Here is a 23,072-nt window from a genome sequence, read left to right as displayed (position 1 = left end):
GTCCATTCTATCATAATAGGAGCCTTCGAAATAAGAGACATTTTCGCAACATTTCTCCAATTTTCCCTCATATTAGTTGCTCTTAGATCACAGAATTCTTTGCGAAGGAGAACCCAAGAGCTAACTTGACCAACTATCTGATCACAGAGAATATTCCGAGGAATAGATTTCTGATTGAATTTGCGATTATTTCTTTCTTTCCATAAATTCCACACAATGTGTCCAACACAACAAGATATTAAGATTTTCCCTAACTTCGGAAGATGGGAGCTAACCAAAGTATAAATAGTGTTTAGCAAATCTTGCGAAGGGCAATATAATAAACCGATCTTGTCCATTAATTCGGTCCAAATCTTATGAGCATATTCGCAATGCAAAAGCGTATGATCTGCTGTTTCAGGAGATGTGTTGCAAAATGGGCATTCTGGATTGGGAATATTAATGCCTCGTCTTTGCAAAGCGTCAGAAGTTAAAATTTTTTTAAGACATACTGTCCAGATGAAAAATTTGATGCGAGGAGGAATCGGGAGCGACCAAGCAAAAGTAACAGGATGTTCTGCTTGAAGAGGATGGTAGGAAATCAAATGATGGTACGTTGAGGCTGAAGAGAACATACCTTGTTTGTTGGGTGTCCAGATGAGGATATCGGAAGAATTTTTTAAGGCCACACCAGAAAGTAAATTGATCAGGCCAGTTGCTTCAACAGTTTCAGAGTCATTTAATGCCCGTCTGAGATGAAGATTCCACCCACCCGAGGACTGCCAATGGTCAGAAATCATTGAACTTCGAGATCTTGACAGCTGGAATAAAAGAGGATAACTTTCCTCTAAGGAACTAGTCCCGATCCACCAATCGGACCAGAAAAGAGTACTTTCACCACTTCCAATATAGCATTTGACGGCGGCTTTGAAGCAAGGTAAGAGTTTGGCAATTTTCTTCCAAACAGGGGATAACTTGTAAAATCTTCCCCCCTCCGTCCACCAACCTCTCTCTTTTCCTGATTTACTTGCAACCATTCGGCGCCACAGTAGATTGGGTTGCATGTTGTACTTCCAAACCCACTTTAGTAGCAGAGACTTGTTGGTGGTAGCAACGTCACGAATCCCGAGGCCCCCCATTACAATTGGTTTACAAACATCAACCCATTTTACAAGATTAACCTTTTTTTCCCCATTTGGCCCATCCCATAAAAATCTTCTTTTCAAAAATTCAATTCTATCCCGAATAGAAGCTGGACAATTGTACAAAGATAAGAAATAGGAAGGTATTCCATGAAGGCATGATTTAATTAGAACCAGTTTACCAGCTTTGGATAAAAATTTTCCTTTCCAAGAAGCCAGACGCTTCTCAAGCCTCTCAACAACCGGAAACCAGGAATTTTTCGAAGGCAGGAAAGGAGTCAAAGGTAAGCCCAGATATGTACTCGGAATTGATGCTACCTTACAACCCAGATAGTTCGCCATTGAGTTGAGAATAGATGCATCAATATTAAAACCAAAGATTGTGGTTTTCTCCCAGCTTATCTTTTGACCAGACGTCAATTCAAAGATATTCAAGATAGCTTTCATGCGTTTTATTTGTCTCATGGACCCTTCTCCAAAAAGAATAGAATCATCTGCAAACTGAAGAATGGGGACGTCTTGGATTGGATAAAAAAAAATAGGACTGAGCCAACCCGAACGTTTAGCAAACCGGATCATAGAGGTAAGGTATTCTCCAATGAGAGTAAAAATAAATGGAGAAAGGGGGTCTCCTTGTCTGATCCCTCTAGAGGATTTGAAGTATCCTCGGGGTTTCCCATTTACCAAAACAGAATAAGAAGGGGAGGAAATACAACTCCTCATCCAGAATTTCCATCTGGTACCAAAACCCATACGGTCAAAAAGATAATCCACCAGTTTCCAGTCAACCCGGTCAAAGGCTTTCTCAAAATCAATTTTCAGAACAAACCTAGGAAGGGAAGATTTTTTGAACGAATGAAGAAGTTCATGAGCAGTAAGAGAAGAGTCCAGGATGTTTCTGTCTCGGATAAAAGCACTTTGACAAGGATTAATTACCTTGTAAAGGACAGCTTTTAGCCGATTAGCCAACAGACGACCAATAATTTTATATGAACTGGAAATGAGACTGATGGGCCGGAAATCTTTAGGCTCCTCTGAATTTGTTTTTTTAGGAATAAGCGCAATAAAAGATGCACCAATTCCAGAGTGAGTAATTCCCACTTGGTGAAAATTGTGAACGAAGGCACATACATCATTTTTTAACAGATCCCAAAAACAGTGAAAAAACTCACCATTAAAGCCATCTGGTCCGGGGGCTTTATCTTTAGGAAGGCCCAGCACAGCCCGTTCAATTTCTTCTGAGGAGAATGGTTTTTCAAGATCAATTGCGTCTTCAGTTGAGATGCGCTCGAAATTGAGCTGATGGATTTTTGGTCTTCTGAAACAAACTTCTGAATATAGCTCTGAGAAATACTTCACCAAAAGGTTAGAAATGGAGGCACTATCCGTTACCACTTCTCCGTTACAGAGAGCAGTGATACGGTTAGTCCTCCTCTTGGCCGAGGCGATGGAATGAAAAAACTTTGTGTTTCCATCACCCTCAGCCATCCAACGAAATCTTGAACGTTGTTTCCAACGGACAGAATCAGAATGAAGAAATGTACGGTATTCAGCATTTAATTTATTTCTAAGCAAAAATTCAGTAGGAGAGATTAACCTTTGTTCCTCCAGTAGATCCAGCTCAGAAATGCGGCGGCGAATCGAATCTTTCTGGGAAGCAGCAGAAACACGGTGATTTTTATCCCACATTCTGATCTTTGCTTTGAGGGCTTTCAGTTTCCGAGGGAGGGCCCAGCCCGGGTTCGGATGATTTTCCAATTCGAGCCACCAAGATTTCAAAGAAGGGATGAAAGCCGAGGTTAATAACCAGGCATTCTCAAACCGAAAGGGAGATTTTTCCCACGCAAGAGGCCGGGAATTGAGTTGGATAGGCCAATGGTCAGATCCAATTTTGTTTAGGACTTGGCCAGAGGTGTTGGGAAAAAGAAGGTTCCATTCTATATTTGAAAAAAATCTGTCCAATTTAGACAAAATGGGGGGGTTCTGACAATTTGACCAGGTGAATTTTTTCCCCGAAAGAGGAATCTCGGAGAGAGCAACACTATTGATAAAGTCAGAAAAGGCTCTCATGGTTGATGAGGTTCGGGAAGCAGGAGGACATTTGTCAGAGCATGATAATGTCGCATTGAAGTCTCCTCCAATGAGCCAAGGGAGGTCCCACAATTGGACAAGCTGAAAGATTTCCTCCCAGAAAGATGCTCGGTCACGGTACCGAGTAGGCCCATATATGCCAGCAAGAGCCCAACAAGTACCGAGGTTTTGATCCCGGAGCTGGATACCTATTGAGTATCGCCCCGGAAGGACGGAAATAGCATCAAAAGCAATTGGATCCCAGATGACAATAATGCCCCCAGAATGGCCAATTGCAGCTACATGCGCCCACGCTGGGTTGGAGTCATACCATATATTACACACAATTGAATAATCAAAAGACTGTATCTTCGTTTCAAGAAGTATAGCTATTTTTGGTTTAACATCAAAAAGCGCTGCTCTGACGAGAGCACGCTTGGCCAGAGAGCCGAGACCTCTTACATTCCATGATAGAACGATCATGGGGAACGGTGGGAGTTGATGTTTCGCTCCACGGCTCCAGCTTCAGTGTATCCCGCACAAAATATGTTGGCAAGCTCCGTCATTTCTGAAAATTCTTCTCGAGGAAAGGATTGTTCCTGTTCCAGCAGGAATAGGAGGAGCTCATCGCGCGGATTGGGAGTGAAGGCCTTGGCTAGGGTAGATTCAGAGGTTATAGTTGGGGAGAGGTCGGACCAAATTGGAGGGATTCCATAGGGGAAAGCAGGGGGGAGATCGTACCAATCATGGGGAAATTCCATTGGAAGGACAGGAGGGGAATTTGGAGGGGGGGAAGGTGGGGGGGTAGTGTCTTTGATTTTATCTTTGTAACCTGATTATCACAAAGATTGCAACCTGATTATCACAAAACATGTTCATCGGCTCATCCTGGTTGAAACCCAACTCCCATGGGACTAACCTGACCCACATCAACTCACTCATTATGTGAGCCATTGTCCTGTATTCAACTTCTGTGCTAGACCATGCTACAACATTTTGCTTTTTACTTCTTCAATAAACAAATTTTCTCCTAGGACGACACAATATTCAGAGGTTAACTTCCTTTTTAGTTTGGATTCTATATAATCTGCATCAGAGAAAGCCTCTATCTTCATATGATTGTTAGGTCTAAAGAAAATACCTTTTTTGGTGCCTTTTCAAATACCTCAAAATTCTTTGTGTAACTTCGAAGTGTATTTTTCGAGGATGTTCCATAAACTGGTTCACTACACTTACTGCAAAAGAAATATCAGGTCTAGTAACTGTTGCATAAATTAACTTTCTCACTCACCTCCGATATTGTGCTCAATCATTTAATTCAACACTTTGGTCATCATGGAGATCATGTCCTACTTCCATTGGGGTATGAAATGGCTTGGATCCCAATATATCATATTATTGAAGCATATCTATTATATACTTAGGTTGTGTCATCACAACACCTTCTTTACTTTTCACCACTTTAATGCCCAAAAACTAGTTCAACGGTCCTAGAAAATACTTATGTTTGAAAATGTACATTCAAACGAGACTTAGTATCCTCTATACCAAAAATATCACTCCCAAATAATGTAATATCATCTACATAAACCAAAAACCTCACAATTTTTTAGGACCTCTTCATCACAAACAAGGTGATCACAAGGACTCCTCGAGAATCCCATAAACCACAACCTGATTGAATTATTCAAACTAAGCATGTGGACTTTGCTTTACCCCATAAATCGCCTTCTTAAGTCTGCATACTCTATGTGTCTCCCCGTGAGCAACATACCTTGGAGGTTGTTCCATATACACCTCTTCTTCTATATCACCATTTAAGAAGGCGTTTTTATTGTCCAATTGACGTAGGGACTACCCTTGATTCATTGAACTGAGATAAAAATACGAATAGACGATAAACGAGCAACAAGTGAAAAAGGGTTCAAACTCATCAATACAAAAAATCTGAGTATACCTCTTCGCAACCAACCGAGCTATATACTGCTCAATAAAACCGTCTGCATTATACTTGATAGTGTAAACCCAACGACATCCAACAACTTTGGCCCTTGATGGTAGATCACACAGTTGCCAAGTGCCCCGATCTATCAATGTGTCCATTTCAACATCCATAGCTTGCTTCTAATGAGGAGATGAGAGAACCTCCTGCACAGAAGAAGGGATAGTGTAGGTAGAAATGGACAAATTTTTTTTTTTATAAGAGTCGGATAAGGAACAAAAAGACACAAATTGAGAATAACGGATACTGCGTACCTTACCTTTTTGGATACCCTTCCTGAGTGCAATAAGAAGATGTAGATCATTACCTCTAAGATCTTGAGATGAGTTAGAGTGATGGTCCGGTGAGAGAGTTGGAGGTGATACTTCTTTCCTGGGTTTATATAATTGTAATGATTTCTTAACAGTGACAACTTGTGATAGTCCAACGGGCTCATCAACTGGTACAGGGATAACAAGTGGCGGTATTGGTGAGACAACAGGATCAGACGGTAAGGACACTAAGGAAAAGAACGATACATCCTCAAAGAAAGTAACATCAGCTGATACAAATGTTTTTCTATTGGACAAACAAAAACATTTGTACCCCTCCTGTGTGCGTTAGTACCCCAAAAATACACATTTAACTGATTGATGAGACAACTTATCTATGGAAGATCCAAATACATGAGCAAAGCAGACACAACCATACACTCGGGGAGAAATAGGAAATAATGGCACAAACGGCAAAAGAAACTGCGTAGGGATTTTCTTTCTAAAATAGACAAAAAGATTCTATTAACCAAGAAACAAATTGTAAAGATAACATCACCTGAGTAAGACTTGGGCACATTCATATGTATCATCATTGTCCTAGCCACCTCTAGTAAATGACGATTTTTACGTTTAGCTACGCCATTTTACTGAGGGGTAATGACACATGATGTTTGATGAATAATTCCTTGTTCTTGACAAACGACCTGGAATTTATTATTCATGAACTCGAGGCCATTATCAGGATGCAAGATATGAAGTGAAGTAGCAAATTGATTTTTTATTTCATTGAAGAAAAGTTTGAATATATCAAAGGCCTCAGATTTTTCCTTAAAAAGGTAAATCCAAGTACACCTACTAAAATCATCGATAAATGAAATAAAATACCTATGGCTAAATTGACTAGTCACAGGACAAGGACCCTAGATGTCTGACTGCACAATCTCAAATATATGGCTGGTGTTATGAGATGAGACTAGGAATGAACTTATGTGATGCTTGCCCAGTTGACACCACTCGCATTGAAAGGAAGGACTTCAAGAAAATTTTGGAAAGACTTGATTCGGTTTTGCTGTAGACAGATGACCTTGCTGCAAGTGCTACTGTAAAAGGAGAATCTGCTGTATGTAACGCTTGAATATTATTCTACCGATGGTTCTCCAGGTAGTGTAGTCTATCTCTCTAATGAGAGGAACCAATCGTCTTCCTCGTCACGAGATCCTAAAAAATACAATGAATAGTATAAAATGTGAGAGAACAATTCATAGACTTGTTAGTTGACTAACCGACAACAAATTTAAGGGAAACTTGGGAATAAGAAGTGCTGACTGAGGAGACAGAAAAGAAGCCGGAGTAATATTGCCAATTCCTGGAACAACAAAGGTAGAACCATCCACAAGATTAATATGTTTGTTACACAAAGACTTTCAAATCGGAAAACAATGATGACATACCTGACATGAGTTTGGATGCTCCCGAGTCAAGAACCCAAGATGGTGACGAGTGAGTGAACATTATAAACTGCCATATTTGAGTCAATACTGGTAGAACTAGGATTTGGGATGGAAGCATGAGCTACAGATGATGAGGTCGAGGCAACATAGATCTGAGCCATGCGTTGAGCAATCTGCTGTTGCTGTTGTATCAATTGTTGCATCTCATCTGGAGCACCCGGTGTAACCGATATAGAAGAATCTAAACTCCTACTTCCACTATTAGGAGTTGTAGAATTAACCCATGTTGGTTTCCCAAACTTAACCCAACATCTGTTTGAATAATGATTATTTCTGCCACAATGAACACACTTCCTTTCTGACTTACCATCACCACGTCCTCTACCTTGGCTAAAGTCTTCTCTACTTGGGCCTCTACCTCTACCCTCTAGAGGAATCTATAGGAGTTGTTGTAGTGGAAGCATTAAGAGCAGTGGCTTCCATTATCTTACCTCGTTTACCTGTTCCAGGTACAATAGTCTTATCAGCCCTCATAATTGATTAAAAGTGGTAGAGAGTAGGAATTTCATTTGAAGCTTACACTTAGACTTAAATAGCATCAAATTCAGCACCTAAACCATCCAATTTTTTTGCAACAAACAACTGATTTTACTGTTTTCTCTACTCATTTTAATCTATAGTAAACGGATAATATACATTGATCTCCTGCCATATGCCAAGGAATGTAATACTCTGTAACAGTTCTATTTCCTCTTTACGATCCAAAAAAGTATGCATACAGCTCATAAACCTGAGAGAGATTACTCTCCTGTGCATATAAAGATTCTAGAGGCAGCCACATAGCCTTCCTTTGCTGTCTCACAATTCATCACCTGATTTCTCAGAGTAGAACCAATACTATCGACAATCCAGGTCATAACCTGATTGTCCTCTGCCTCCCAATGATTACTTGAAGGTACTGGAGGATCATCTTGGATAATCGTCAACTTTTTTCAACCCTTCAAATACATCCTGACAGATTTACCCAAATTAAGATAATTAGGCCCTGTCAATTTCTCAGAAGTGATCATGATGGTATCCTTTCCATTAAATCCAGAATTTTCTCTAGCCGGAGAGTAAACTTCTCCTGTCTCAGCCATAACACCCTATATAATCACAAAATAACCAATCTAAGCTTCTAGACAATTTCTAGATTTATCACCAAGGTGGGCCCCACTCACAAAATTAGGGTTAGGGCATAGAAATAGAATATGTGCACCTCAACAAGCTAATAACCTGCAATTGAAAGCTATCTCAACCAATATCATGCAAAAAGAGTAGCAATTGGGGTTGACATCATCAATTGGGTGATGATGTAGGCATCCAACACTGGGTTGGGTGACGCAGATCCCAAAAAACCCAATTAGCATCCCAATTAGGGCAATCAAAGCATTGAGAATCCCTCGATGATTCATAAAGACCAGTAACCCTGAGGTTATGGCAATGGCAAAGAAAAGAAAAAAAAAAGCTTTACTTTGATGAACCAACATAAAAAACCTGTAGATTTTCTCCTTCCTGTAGGTTGTCCTCTTCAAAATTGATAAGAATTTGCAGTAGAATGCTCCCAGCAACGATCTACTATTCTGAGATCATGTAAATATCAAGATTTGGGTGAAGGAAGAAGAGAAAATAGAGAGAAAAAGCGGAAGGAGGAGGAGATTTTTCTGAAGAGCCTGATAAGGCTTTGTTGGGAATCATGCACGAATTCCCAGACCTCTTGAATAACTGTTTTGAGTTACAAATTACAAAAATGCTCCTATATACTTAGTAAACCTTTATCTCCTTATATCTCCCTATATCTCCCTAACTACACATCCTATATACATGAAAATTCAACCATTGCCATAATTTAACATGCAAAATCAGCTTAGGCGAGCTCCTTTTATCAGCCTATGTTGCTTACATCCCTTGGTGCCTCTGGAAGGAGTGGAACTCCTTGCGTATTGATTGTGTATTCTGCTCAGCTGTTAGATTGTTTGTACTGCTACAGGCCTTATCTCCACCTGGATTTGTATTCGGAAAGAATTTACTAGCCTTTCATGTGCCCCTCTCCACACTAATTGGAAGGTAATTGCTCATATGTCTACTCCTTTTGCCCCCATCGGGTGGCTGTTTGGGCGTCTCCCCCTGCTGGTCACTTTAAGCTCAACTTTGATGGCAATGCTCTTGGGAATTATGGGATGGTGGGTTTCGGTGGGGTGATCTTTGATCCCGGAGGTGCTGCTATTATCTACTATTCTTGTCCTCTCAGCATTTCAGACTCGACTACGGCGGAACTCTCGGGCCTTCTCCACGGTCTCCGCATTTTTCAGAGTCACTTCAGTGGTCTGCTTATAGTGGAAGGGGACTCGAAGGTGGTCATTGGATGGTGCTCCACCGCCTCCTTCATCCATGGCTTCATTGGCAGAATTTCCTTGATATTATGAATATTGTCTCCTCTATTTCCTGCTCTAGATCTCATTTACTTAGATCACCCAATACGGTTGCGGACTCTTGTGCTAAATTGGGTTCCTCCCTTCAATTGCTAGTTGTAAGGGGATGCCTCCCTTGATGTATTTTCTTACTTTCTCTTAAAGTAACATCATCACCGTTTATAAAAAAAGAAGAAGATTACATAAAGGAAATTAACCATAGAGATGGTAAAATGACCAAAATACCCCTGGAGGGTAAAATGACAAAAATACCCCTGGTTTTATTTTCTAACATATATATATATATATATATATATATATATATATATATATTTATGAATGTTGATTACCCATGCACACGCCTTTCCCTTAGCAAGAGTCCCAAGACCTCGCACTTGAAACCCCTGATGTGTCCATTAAGCTAAAGGCCCAATCCAGTGCTTGCTGGTGGAGGTGGTACTACATGGGACATTATAGGTAATATCCTCCTTGTTTATTCTATTCCTCTTAGCTTGTGATCCTATAGTTGCCGAATTGAGGATCCTTCTGGGTTTAGGAGTTTATTTGACTTGTTTCTTCTCTCCATTGATTGTTGGAGGATACTCTTTGGTACTTATAAGCTAGCTTTAAGGGATGAAGAATCTGCCAGCATATTTCTTTTGCACTTTGATGAGATAATGAAATTTCTAGTAGCTTAAATGTTACTTGGTGCCACACCCTTAAGACATGCTAATGTTAGCAGATTCTCTAGCCAAGGAAGCTGTTAATGTGTAGCATGTTTGTTGTAGTCAATTCTCTTCCTATTTGATTTACCATTTTTTTTATATGAATATGCCTCTTGATGTAATAATCTTCTCTTTGAGAAGTTCCTTTAATGATATCTCATTTCTCATTACTTTCAGAAAAAAACTGTTGCAAACTTATTTGTTTACATTTATATGTTGTCAGTATGTGCTGGAATCACTTGATGATTGCTTGATTTTGGTTTGAAAGCTTACCACCAATAGAATGCGTGATGCTTTGATGCTTTAACCATCATTTCATTTTCCAAAAGAAAAAAAAAAAAAAAAGGGGAGAAGCATCAATATGAAATTCAGGTATTTCTGTCAGCTGCTATTCATTGATGTTCACGTCCGTTCTGTTTGTAAGGTCTACGATATGCAGTTTGAGTTGAATGAAGTAGAGGCAAGGATGGAGAGGTACCCATCCACTATATCTTTTCTTAATTTGCTGAATGCTTTAATTGCTCTGGAGAAGGATACTGGTGATAGAGGACGAAGGTACTAGTTCTTTTTTTTTTTTTTTTGGTATGGTTGTTCCTTTTTTTGTTTGCTTAATTTTGGAAATTTTCGATATTCCTTTTTTTCCATTTCAAGTATTGAAAGCTTATGATTTTGGTTATCCTGACAGAATGATCTCTCTTTCTAGGTTTGTGGGAATCTTTCGGTTTATATGTGATCACGTGTTTGGCCCTTTCCCTCAGAGGGCTTATGCAGATTTGTGTGAAAAATGGCAATTAGTAGTAGCTTGCCTTGAACATTTTAAGATGTGAGTACCTTGTTCATGGAAGCTTATTTACATTCTGAAAAGCTATACTTTAACAAATCCCTGAAAGACACTTTGCTATTACTAAATTATTCTGTTGCTCTAGCTGAAAATTCTATTTTTGATAAGGTAACAAGTTTATATTTTATAACCTGCACAGGATTTTGAGCATGTATGACATTAGCAATGAGGATAATAGTGGTGTTGTTGACCAGTCCCATCCTTCGTCTGTGGTTCACTCTGCTCCACTTGAAGTCCAACTTCCCATACTGGAGCTTCTGAAAGTATTTATCTTTATATTTCATCTTTTTAATTTCATTTTTTCTAGTTACTGCAATACTGAAGCTAACCTTACATATCTTCTTTCATCAAGTTCTCTATTATTGACCACGTTAACAACTTTTTTTTTCTCATGTAACTCTTGAACAATGTAGAGTCAGTTTGACCTTTCTTTCTTTTCTTTTTAAATGTTACAATAAAGACAGCATTGAATTAGTTACGTTGACTCATTGAGATTGGCCATTCTTTTTTGTTCCTCTAAGACTCGCTTGTCCTTCACTCTTTTCACTTTCTCCCGTTTCTTCTTCCCACTTCTTCTTTTGTTTCCTTTTTTATGTTTTTCTTACTTTTTGTCAGTAGTTTTAATACTTAAATAGTATGCACTTTTTGAAACTGTCTATCTCTAATTATTTGATGTTGATGTCATGTTCAAGACATTTTTGTTTGTTTTTTTCTGAAAAAAATGCTTTCATTGGTAATATTTGTTAACCTGTGTTACTTAGCAGCCTCAATTGAGGTTTGTACACTTTGATCTTTGGATGGAGTACTTGTTGATCCTCACCAAATTACTGTGTTCAAGTTATTTGACAAGCAAACCTGTTGTACAGAAGTTTGTTGAAGGGAGCAAGAATATACAGGGAGGCTATCAAAACTATCAACAAAATACTAGAACAAGAACTAAGTACAGTCGTGTGGGGTCAACTGAAGTGGTCATTTCTATTTACTAACTTGCTTTGTGATTTCTGTTTACACAAAGATGCTGTACCAAGAATGGATCTTAGCTCTTTCCTAAAAATTGTACGAAGTCTAGGGCCCCATTACACAGATGTAGTTACATTAAGGAAGTCAAGACAAGAAGAGAGGGGATTCATAATTTGCGATGTTTAGAGATGAGGAGAAATCGTAAGTGAGAGAGAGGATGAGAGAAAGGAAAACGAGATGAGAGAAAAGAGAGTTTGAATTGTCAAGAAATGAGAAATAGAAGAGTGAGAGAAGAGAAGAAGAAGAAAGGGAGAAGAATGTGGCTGAAAGAGAGCTCTCGTTAGGGTAAAAATTCAAGCCCTCGTCCTTATTAACTTAATCGATTTGAGAGACAATTATCTATTTACCCCTCTTACACATAACTCCTTATAACTTCCTATCCACACCTGTAAACAACATAAAATCTGGACCATAGACACACCTTAACATCCTAAATATGACAGTACTCTCATCGAAGATTAAAAACAATATAAAATGACCAAACTGCCCTTTACAGTACATTTAATACTCTCCTTCAAGTTCGTACATATATGTCTAAAAGCCTAGCTTGTTATCAAAATGTCCCAAATTTACGTCTACGCAAAGCTTTAGTGAAAATGTCACCAACTTGATCACTAGGCCAAACATAGGGGGTAACAACTTATTTTGGCATTATTTTATCTCAAATAAAGCGGTAGTCAACTTCTATATTTTTGGTTCTTTCATTGAAACATTTGATTGCGTGAACTAAAATAATTGCCTAGTTATCACAATTCATCGTATAAGTTCATTTAAAAAAAGCAATACATTGTATAGGTTCTGCAACACGCAAATTGAACTCCTAAAGAATAGACCTCACCTACAACAACTCACTAAGAGTATGAGCTATTGCTACATACTTAGCTTCTGCACTGGGACGTGCCACCACATTTAGTTTTTTGCTCTTCTAGCTTATCAAGTTTTCACCTACCACCACATTCACACCTTTTACTCAAAAAATAAAAAAAAGTTTTCACCTATAACCAGTAGCGTATTTCCTAATCAAAATCAAATCCTTCTAGGTAAACCTTGCGTAGATGTTCCTTGAATTGGCTCACCACTCTTACAGAAAATGATATATTAGGACGAGTGACTGTGACATAAATCAACTTCCCAACTAACATTTGATACATCGTTTTGTCTTTAAGTTAATTAATGTTTTCATCGTGAAGACCTTTGCCAATTTCCGTAGGTATCCCAACAGACTTTCCACCTAACAAACCGTACTCTTGTAACATTTTAGTAATCCTGAGTTAATTAATGCTTTCATCGTAAAGACCATCGCCAATTTCCGTAGGTATCTCAACAAGCTTTCCACCTAACAAACCATACTCTTGTAACATATTAGTAATCCCGTCCAACTAGATAAGTAGTTATTAGCTGGGGATGTAGAAAAGATGATGCTATCAGTAGGTTGCCAAACTAATCTGTCCTCAAAGTTGTAGCTGATATAGGAGGGCACAAATGTCCAAAGTCTTCGAGTCATTTAGACCAGGGTGTAGATGAAGATTCCAACACCCATACAATCCTAGGAATCGGCCAAGGAGATGGAGGGATGGCAGCTGAGGCTAAACAGTGCAGAGTAGGTATCTTTGATAGGTGCCGTGCCAATCCATTGATCAATCTAGAAGTCAACACGTTGGCCAACGAAGATGCTAACCGTAGACTTAAAATTGGGGAGGAGGAGATATAGACAGTGCCGAGGTTTGGTAGAGGTCCACCATTCTAAAGAGCATCTCATTTTGGCATCAACCATATTTCTCCTATGTGATTTTGGAGAAGTGTTGGATTTTCATAACCATTTGAGGAGAAGGGTTGTGTTCATATCATTGATCAGCTTGATTCCCAAACCTCCCATGATTTTTTGTTTGCAAATATCATTCCAATTCACTAAATGATATTTGAAGCCATCATCAACACCGCACCATTGGAATCGTCTCTTGGTGCACTCAAGGCAATGGTTAACCGAGGTTGGGCATAGAAGAAGAGAGAGGTAGTTGTTCGAGAGGCCAGCTATGCAAGAGTTGAGAAGAGCGATACGACACGCTTTTGGAAGGAGATTGTCTTGCTAGGTAGCAAGACGAAGGTTGATTCTCTCAATCATAGGGGACTAGAGGCCTTTATGAGGCTGGCAATCAAAAAGAGGAAGGCCCAAATATGTAGAGGGGAGAGTGGTTCTGGAGCATCTGAGATGGTTTGGGGCAAAGTTGGGTCATTGTGGAATCCAGTAAGAGTAGTTTTACCCCAATTGACTTTTTGACCAGAGATCAGCTTGAAGAGGCCAAGAAGGGCCTTGAAACGTCTAACTTGATCCATCGATCCCTCTCCAAGCCAAAGGGTGTTATCGGCAAGCTGGAGCAAGGGGATGTTAAATTCCCTCTGTTAAGTAATTGGAGATAGCCAATTGACATCCTTTGCCAATTAGACCATAGGTGAGAGATATTCTGCAACAAGTTTGAAGAGGATAGGGGTGAGAGGATTTCCCATTCTATCCCACACGTCCCTTCGAAGTGTCTACACACTGTGCCATTAAGAAGAATGGAGGAAGAGGTTGAAGTGATACAATTTCTGATCCAAAAGCGCCAACAAGATCCGAATCCATAGTCTCAAGAATATCCTCCAAAAGTTACCAATTCACATGGTCGAAGCCTTCTCAAGGTCAAGCTTGATGATAATCTTGGCCTTTGATGAACTCTTTAAGTGGTCAATGATTTCACGTGTCGCCATTGCTGAATCAAGAATGTTGTGCCCTTTGACCATGATTGATGATTGTGGGGAGAGTGGCCTTGAAGCGATGGGTGAGGACTCTGACATGATTTTGTAGGGACTGGATATAAGGCCGATCGGTCTGAAGTCTCTTGGATGTTCAACTGTAGCTTTCTTGGGGATGAGGGCGATAAATGACATCTCCAAGGTGCGGTAGGTAATCCCTTTGTGGAAGAAGCTATGGACCATACTTATGATGTTGCTCTTGATAGTTGGCCCACAACGCCGATAGAACTTGCCATTGAAACCGTCCGGACCAGCTCCTGGTAAGAGGGAAGACCCAATGCAGCAGCCTCAATTTCTCGAGAGGAAAATGGTAGCTTGAGAAGGGAGGTGATACTAGGAGAAATTCTGGGGAGACTTATGTGCTGGATTGATGGGTGGGCAGGGCCCTCTTCAGTGTAAAGATTTGCAAAAAAAAGAAGAAAAAAAAACTGATAATAGCGTTAGTGATGGAAGGCCATCCTAGGTTACCTCGTTATTGATGCATAGCGAGGTAACCCGGTTATTCCTCTGTCTGACTAAGGCAATGACATGGAAGCATTTGGTGTTTCCATCACCTTCTTTCAACCATCTAGAGCGGGCCCACTGCTTCCATTGTGTGCGCTCAAGATTGGTGATGCAATTGAATTTGCTGAGAAGAGGAGCGGAGGGAGGGCTTAGTAGGGTGAGGCTTCTAATTTCTTCATTGCTGTCAAAGGAGGCCATTTGAGATAAAGTAGAGGATTTTTCTGCTGAATGAGTGGCACAATGAGAAGCTGCTTAAACTTTAAGTTCACCCTTTCAACTCTTTGGTTTTTGGGGGCCTCTTTAAGCACCAAAGGCATTGATGCAAAGCCAATTATCAAAGATGAGATTATTGAATTTCTCATAAGATAACCAAGAGTTGTCGAATTTACACATTTTCCTCAAAAAAAAAAAAAAAAACCAAGAGTTCTCGAAGCGGAAGGGTTTGGTGAACATCTCCCAACTTTGGTGTCTAGTTGGATGGGCCAGTGGTCAGAGCCGACCCGATTGAGGACCTTGCCAGCGGCACACTCATAGATCCTTAGCCAGCAATCGGTGGCAAGGAAACAATCCAACTTGGAGATGATTGGGAGGGATCGCCCTTTGGACCAAGTGAAGGTCTTGTCGGAGGTATTAATTTCACCAAGCTCACAACTACCAAAAAAATAAGCGAAGCTCCTCATTAATGAAATGATGCTATTAGCTCGAGGGGATTTCTCTGAGCAGTAACAGATTGTGTTGAAGTCACTTGTAGATAGCCATGGGAGTGGCCAATGTTGAGTGAGGAGGAGAAGTTCATCCTAGAAGGATTGCCTCTCACGGTATTTTTTGGGGCCATAGACGCCTGCCGGAGGAGTGGTCACATAACTTGAGATTGATGACAAAAGTATCATGAAACACATCCATGACGTCGACCACGTTTGCATCCCAAAGGGTGAAGATGCCACAAGAGTGACCAACAACGTGCACAACAATTCAATTCATGTTGGGGCAGTGTCACAAGTCATGAGCGATCGAATCGTCCTTAGCTAGAAGGGTGACAATAGATGACTTGGATAAATGATGGAGGCTGCGGATAGTAGCTCGTTTTCTCATTGAATAAACCCTGCAGACATTCCTGGTAGTATTGATCATTTCTTCTTGGCTTTTGATTTTGTCACTCCTTTATCATTTGAATCCCTGGGCAGCTTTCCATTAAAGACAACTCCCATAATTTCAGCAAGCTCCATCATCTGCTGCCATATATCTGAGTCATATTTGCGTTTCTCGGACTGTAGTTCACCAATAAGTTGCTGAGAGGGAAATATGAGAAAGCCGGTTTCAGCATCTGTGGGGAATTGGCTAGGGTTGCAGGTGGTGAAGGGGAAGGATTTTCCATGTCGAAAAAGGGGGGAAGCAGAGAGTTGTGGCTAGGTGCTTTAAAGGTGTTTGGTTTAAAAGTGGAAATCGATTGTTGTGTGTTCACATGGCTGCCAAGTCGAGAAAGAGGCCTCATGTATTGGGGTGGGCGTTGCCCAAGGTGTTTCGCTTCGCGTGACCCATCATGTGCTCCTCGGATATCATGGGATGTGTTAATTGGTTGGACGGCTAGGGTTTGTTGGGATGGGCAGTCAAGTTGCAGAAATTATCGGGTTGGTTGACTTGAAGTGGGAGGGCACCATTCATTGTAATTGGAACCTCGTTCCTAGATCAGCCAATTATTTGGCTGATAAATTGGCTAAATTCGGAACCTCCCAGCAATCCCTCATTGTTTGGGAAGGCTTCCCCTCTTGTAATCTGCTCGTTTGAGCTCTCATAATAAAATTCAGTATCATTTCAAAAAAGGAAATGGGAGGGCACCATTAACTGCTGGCATGTTTTTGGGATGAGGGCTGGGTTGGTCAACGGTTTTTGGTTTTTGGGCTTTTCGGCTTATGGTGCATGCCAATGGTTTAGGGGTTGAGGGAGTTTGTTGTGTAGGGGCGGTTGTTAACATGGGCAGGTGAGCAAATGGCCTGGAGGGTTTCAATGGTGTGTGGCAATGGTTCAGGGGTCAAGGAGTCTGTGTGCGGGCACGGTTGTCAATGTGGGCAGGTGAGCAGATGGTCTGGAGGAGTCTGGTGTGGGGACCAAAGCAGTCAGCCGCATTTGCAGCATTGGGGGTTGTGTGCGTGTTTCTTGGGGATTTGTTCATGGGTGGGGTATCTGGTCCGACGGACCAGGGTGTCAGTTTGGGCTGGAGGCTGGGGGTGGCAGTGGGGAAAAGAGTTTGAATTTGAATGAAGTGGAAGATCGTATGGGTTACTGGTTCTTGAGTCAAAGTTATTAACTCTCTCTCTCTTTCTCTCATTTTGTGTATGTGTTGTGTTTTACTCGAACAATAACTATTTTACATAACATACTCTAACACTTTGTCTCAAGTTGGCGCACATAGATATTGATGCCCAACTTGCAACACACTGTTGATAATGGAGATATGCTCAATTTTTTCTTCTATTCTATTATTGCAAATAATTATTTTTATTCTAGATTCAATCTCTTGTACTTTTTTCTAAGTTAGAAATCATTAAGAGAAAGAATATAAAAAGTACTATATGGAAAAAGAGTATAATCATCCCAATTAAACTATAAGCTCAAACTGTATCTAATGGGAAAAAAAATAGCCCTCAGCCTTATGCTGCAAAGAAACCCCCAATTAAGCAATGTATCAGCAAAACAATTAGCACTTCTTACAACATCATGCCATCCACTCTCCATGGTTCTGTCATCATGATGAATTAGTTGGAAGTTAGATGGTATAGCAAAGGGTTTGAGTTTTTGAGAGGGATTTTCCTTTCTGCCTGTCCTCCCAAAATTTGAGTAGCTTTCCTTTTCCCACATAGGACTTGATTGCCTTGGCAAACTCGGATTGGAGGGGGAATAGAGATCTCCATCGAGGAGAATGTTTTCTGTGGGTTCCTTGTTCAAGCCACCGCCAAAGTGGTGGTAGCTGGAATGATGCATCCTTCTCATTTTCCTGTAATGGGAATCTGGATTCCTCCACCTGCGGGCCACTACAAATTAAATTTTGATGGCAGCACCTGTGTTTGTCCTGGTCTTGCTGGATTTGGCGGAGTAATCCATGATGAAAATTGTCGTCTCATTTTCTCCTTCGTTGGGCCACTGGGAGTCTCCGACTCTACCACTGTAAAACTCTCCGGATTGCTCAATGGACTTCAAATCTTCTAGGGCTATCTTGTGGGCCCCTCCTTATTGAAGGCGACTCCAAGATTGTCATTGATTGGTGTACAAAGTCAACCTCTCCTCCCTGGTGGCATTGGGATATGTATTTTGAAATATGTAATTTAACTTATCTTTTGAACTATAATTGAAATATGTAATTTAACTTATCTCTCTTTTTCTCCTTTTCTTCTTTTTTTTTCTTGTTGCTTTGTCTACTACAGAGCATAAGACTGATACACTGGCAAATTTAGAGGTTGCTTTTTTCTCTGTTCCATTACCCTCCGGTGATGGATCTTTTCCTTTCTCTCATTGTAGGGTGATTATGGAAACAGGTGTCGCCTACTGCTGCCTGCTTAGATACCTACAGTAGTGTTTGTTGTTGTTTTTGGTTGCTGTGAAGTGATTGTTCATTGAGTTGAGTGAATTTTGCTCTCTTGTCCTCTTTGTGCCTATTTGTGCTTGAATTGACGTGTCTCTTGACAAATTCAGTATGCTACATATATGCAAAACCACTACCTGTTTTTGTAATCCTGTGTTTTGATTACTTCAGCATTTTTTAGCCAAGTGATTAGGTATCTCTCATTTTGTTTATCAGGATTTCATGAGTGGTAAAACTGTATTTCAAAATACTATGGCTATTCTTTTGGTGGGAGTAAACAATGTACTCAGTGAAAGGACTAGTAAACTATATGGTCCCCTTCTTGAGAAGGCCGTGCAGCTTGCGTTGGAGATTCTGATTCTTGTCTTTGATAAAGATTTGGCACTAGCTGATTATTGGCGACCTCTATACCAGGTATTTTATCTGGTAATTTGGTTTATATACTGTAATCTGATCTTTCAATTTTGCTCAAGCTCCTTTTTCTCAGCATTTTCTCTTTTATTTGAAGCCTTTGGATGTCATCCTCTTCCAAGAACCTCAGCAAATAGTTGCATTGCTGGAATATGTGAGATATGATTTTCTACCCCAAATTCAAGTATCCTCTATCGAAATCATGAGCATTCTTAGGTATGTTTGTTTTTTCTCTTCATTTCTTATGCTTTGTTTTGATGGTGCATTGCTTGTGTGTATTCTTAAGAATAAATTGTAAAAATGAACTTATTTACCATATCAAGAGCAACAATCTGAGACTGGAGAGGATTTTTGAGAGGAGGCAGCAAGGCGACGCTCCGAGGACCATGATTTGAGCTTTACTTTGAGTCGCTTCAACTTGTGGGGGAGAGACCAGCCATCATAGTTAGGGTCCCCAAAGGATTCCCACCATGAGGCGATGTTGCCGGTGAAGTGCATATCCAACTGCCAAGAATTATCAAACCTGAAAGGGGCAGACCACCATTTATCAAGTTTGGCATCAATCTGAATTGGCTAGTGGTCGGAGCTTGCATGGCTCAAAACCGACCCACAAGTGTTGCCGTAAAGTCTGAGCCAGTCACTAGTGGCAAAGAACTGATCAAGCTGGGAAAGGATAGGAGGCCTCTGACCATTGGACCAAGTAAACGTCTTGCCAGAGGTTGATTTCTTCCAACTCAAAACTGCTGATAAAATCCGCAAATTGCCTCATGGTTGAGGTAGAGGGAGACTTCTCATTATAAAAACGGGTTGCATTGGAAATCCTCGGCACGAAGCCAAGGAATGGGCCAAAGAGGCAGAAGGCCAGAAATCTCATCCCAAAAAGAGCGACGAACCCGATATCTAGTAGGGCCATAAATATTGGCAAACCCTCAAGTGAAACCAGTGCATCTGTCATGCAACTTAACTCCAATAGAGAAAGAGACATTCACGTGATCTAAGACATCAGCTGCAGAGGAGTTCCAGAGGAGAAAGAGGCCACTAGAAACTTAGTAGCATTGATGGCAAGCCATTTCAAATTATTACAACCCCAGAGGTCATGCATAATGGAATTGGAAGGGTTCTGACATTTAGATTCTTGGAGGATTACAATAGATGGGTTACTTTTGGACAATAGATTCCGATCAGTAGCACGCATTCTGGAGGATCCCATCCCACGAACATTCCAAGAAAGAATAATCATTTCTTGACTTCTTTGCAAACTCCTGATGTGGTCTTGCCACCCGAAATGTTATCACTGTAAACCATTCCCATTCTTTGAGCTAACTCAGAGATACGACCCCAAGTTTCATCATCAAACTGGTGGTGCTCATTCTTCAAAGCCAAGTAGAGCTGCCGGGTTTGCCAGAAGCGCGACGACGATGCTGGTAGGTTGCCAAATGAGGAGCTGATCTAGTAATAGGTCACCTGGGCTGACTAGTTCTAGGAGTGAGGACTCACTGCTGGAAAGGAGAGGGGAGGTGGGTCTGGGAGGCGCTTGGCTTGTCGGTGAGAGGTCCATACGAGTGATAGGGGGGCAATGATGGCAGACAAGGTTTCGGGGGGGGGGGGGGGGGGGGGGGGTTCCGGTATTGATGCGATGCTAGGTAGGGGTGTCAGTGTGGTGGGGGGTCAGGTGTTGATAGAAAAGGTGAGGTAGGTAGTCTGAGACATAGGGGTAGAAGGCTGTTTGGTGGCAGGGGGTGGGGGTACCTGATGACCAGGTACAAGGTTGCTACTGTTGGCGCCAGTGAGATAAGCTATCACTCACAAGTCCTCCAAATGTGATACCAAGCAAGAGGTGGGACTGATCAATCTCAAGACGCATGAAAGTTGTCCCAGAGTGAATGCGGTTGGGGTTGATGTAGAGCCTGGCTCGGTCAATTTGTCGACGTTCAGCCGTGTTACTGTCCAGTTTGATCAAAGTACCAAAGTGGCTGGCAATGAGATTGAATACATAGCTCTCCTAGAGTTCAGGAGGAAGGCCCATAAGCTGAATCCACTGACCGAGGCCATGGTGATGCAAGGAGGGGCTCCAGTCTCAGACTGAAGCAATGGGGGTAGAGATTGCAAGCCGAGTTGCCATCCAACGGTCATCAATTGAGCAGAAGTGATTATCCACTCATCCGGGCTGAGATATGATGCCAAGGGGCTGTAGTCTAGGCACAAGTGGCATTGGAACTAGTTTGATATGAGCTGGTCCTCAGCCGGTGGCGTGCTGGAGGAGACCAAGGCATCACAAAGGAGGTGGTCAAAACCATGGCGAATCAGGTTTGGAGGGATTGAAATGGTGTCATGGTTTTGTTCCTTGGGGGAAGGGTTTGAGCTTTGTGGAGGTGGGGATGAAGGGAGGGAAGTAGGAATTAGAACTGATTTATGGGCCAGGGGGTCTGTCGGGTCAGGAGCAGGGCAAGTGGGAGCAGTTTTTTGGATTGTCGGGTTTGGGAGCAAAGGGGGTACCTGATGACCAGGTACGGGGTTGTTGTTGCTGGTACCAGTGAGATAAGCTATCTCCCACAAGTCCTCCAAATCTGATACCAAGCCAGAGGTGCGACTGATCAGTGTCAAGACGTAGGAAAGTCATCCCAGAGTGAATGCGGAGGAATAAAATGAAGAGCTTGGCTCGGTCAAGTCGCCGGCGTTCAACCGTCCTACTGTCTAGTTTGATCAAAGTATCAAAGCGACTGACAATGAGATTGAATACACCGCTCTCCCAGAGTTCAGGCGGAAGGCCCATAATCTGAATCCACTGACTGAGGCCACGGTGATGCAAGGAGGGGCTCAAGTCACGGACTGAAGCAATGGGGTTGGAGACTGCAAGCCGAGTTGCCATCCAGCGGTCATCAATTGAACGGAAGGTGATTATCCACTCGTCTGGGCATAGATATGATGCTAGGGGGCTGTAGTCCAGGCACATGCGGCATTGGAACCAGTCTGATATGAGCTGGCCCTCAATTGGTGACGTGTTGGAGGAGACCAAGGCAGCACAGAGGAGGCAGTCAAAACCATGGCGGATCAGGTTTGGAGGGATTGAAATGGTGTCATGGGTTTTGTTCCAGGGGGGAAGGGTTTGAGCTTTGTGGAGGTGGGGATGAAGGGAGGGAAGTAGGAATCAGAACTGAAATTTGGGCCACAGGTCTGTCGGGTCAGGAGCAGGGCAAGTGGGAGTAGTTTTTTGGATTGTCGGGTTTGGGACCAAAGGGGGGAAAGGGAAGGTTAGGGGAAGGTCAGTGCTGGACGGTGATGGGGGCGGAAGAAAGTGGTGGATGGCACGGGCTAGGTGACTCTAGGCGAAACCGAAGTTGGTTGTTTCTGGGATAGTGACACGGGCCATGGTTGTGGTGCCCTTGTGCTGCAAAATTTTGCATTCAACACGGTTCCCATGGCGGATCGTACGAAAATAATATCTCCAGGATCCGGACCGGAGCTCTCGAGTTCTGGGCGACGTCCACAAATCTTCAACAATTGCTGCCAAGAAGGCAGTGAGGAAAGAAGCGCCAACCGACAGAGGAACAATGATGAAGGCATGGTGTTCCTCTGTTTTTACTGTAATACGAACATTTTCGGCACACCAGAGGGTCACTTGAGTGATTGTGACTACTGTAGGACCAAAAATGAAGTGGAAAGGGGGCTCTCAGGGTCGTCTTCTCCGGCTCCGACGGTGAACAGTGGTCCAGCTGGTGGCACCGCCGTCGTCACAGGTCGCACGACGATTGTTCAAGCTCTCCACATTGCTGTTGCTCTTGGAATCACCGAAGAAGTGATATTGAGAGTGCCGAACAACATCTGGAGGCCATCGGGCGTCACCTGTGGAAGTTGC

General features: G+C 41.8%; 1 protein-coding gene across 3 annotated transcripts in view; it reads left to right on the top strand.

The window, feature by feature from the left end:
- Positions 1-23,072, top strand: part of LOC137940108 (nuclear pore complex protein NUP205) — a 120,525-nt gene that overhangs the window by 41,668 nt on the left and 55,785 nt on the right. For all 3 annotated transcript variants that reach the window (XM_068785032.1, XM_068785033.1, XM_068785034.1), the window contains exons 16-20: positions 10,498-10,628; positions 10,777-10,896; positions 11,054-11,177; positions 19,022-19,219; positions 19,314-19,432. In XM_068785032.1, the coding sequence (XP_068641133.1) occupies positions 10,498-10,628; positions 10,777-10,896; positions 11,054-11,177; positions 19,022-19,219; positions 19,314-19,432 (692 nt within the window). The remainder of the gene's footprint in view (positions 1-10,497; positions 10,629-10,776; positions 10,897-11,053; positions 11,178-19,021; positions 19,220-19,313; positions 19,433-23,072) is intronic.

This window comes from Aristolochia californica, unplaced genomic scaffold (genome assembly GCF_029961685.1).
Source record: "Aristolochia californica isolate CCGP_79_NKW_82.1479 unplaced genomic scaffold, dmAriCali1.0.hap1 SCAF_9, whole genome shotgun sequence".
In the NCBI taxonomy this organism is placed as follows: Eukaryota; Viridiplantae; Streptophyta; class Magnoliopsida; order Piperales; family Aristolochiaceae; genus Aristolochia; species Aristolochia californica.
Note: the sequence above shows the minus strand (reverse complement) of the source record. Positions and strands in the feature narration are given on the sequence as shown.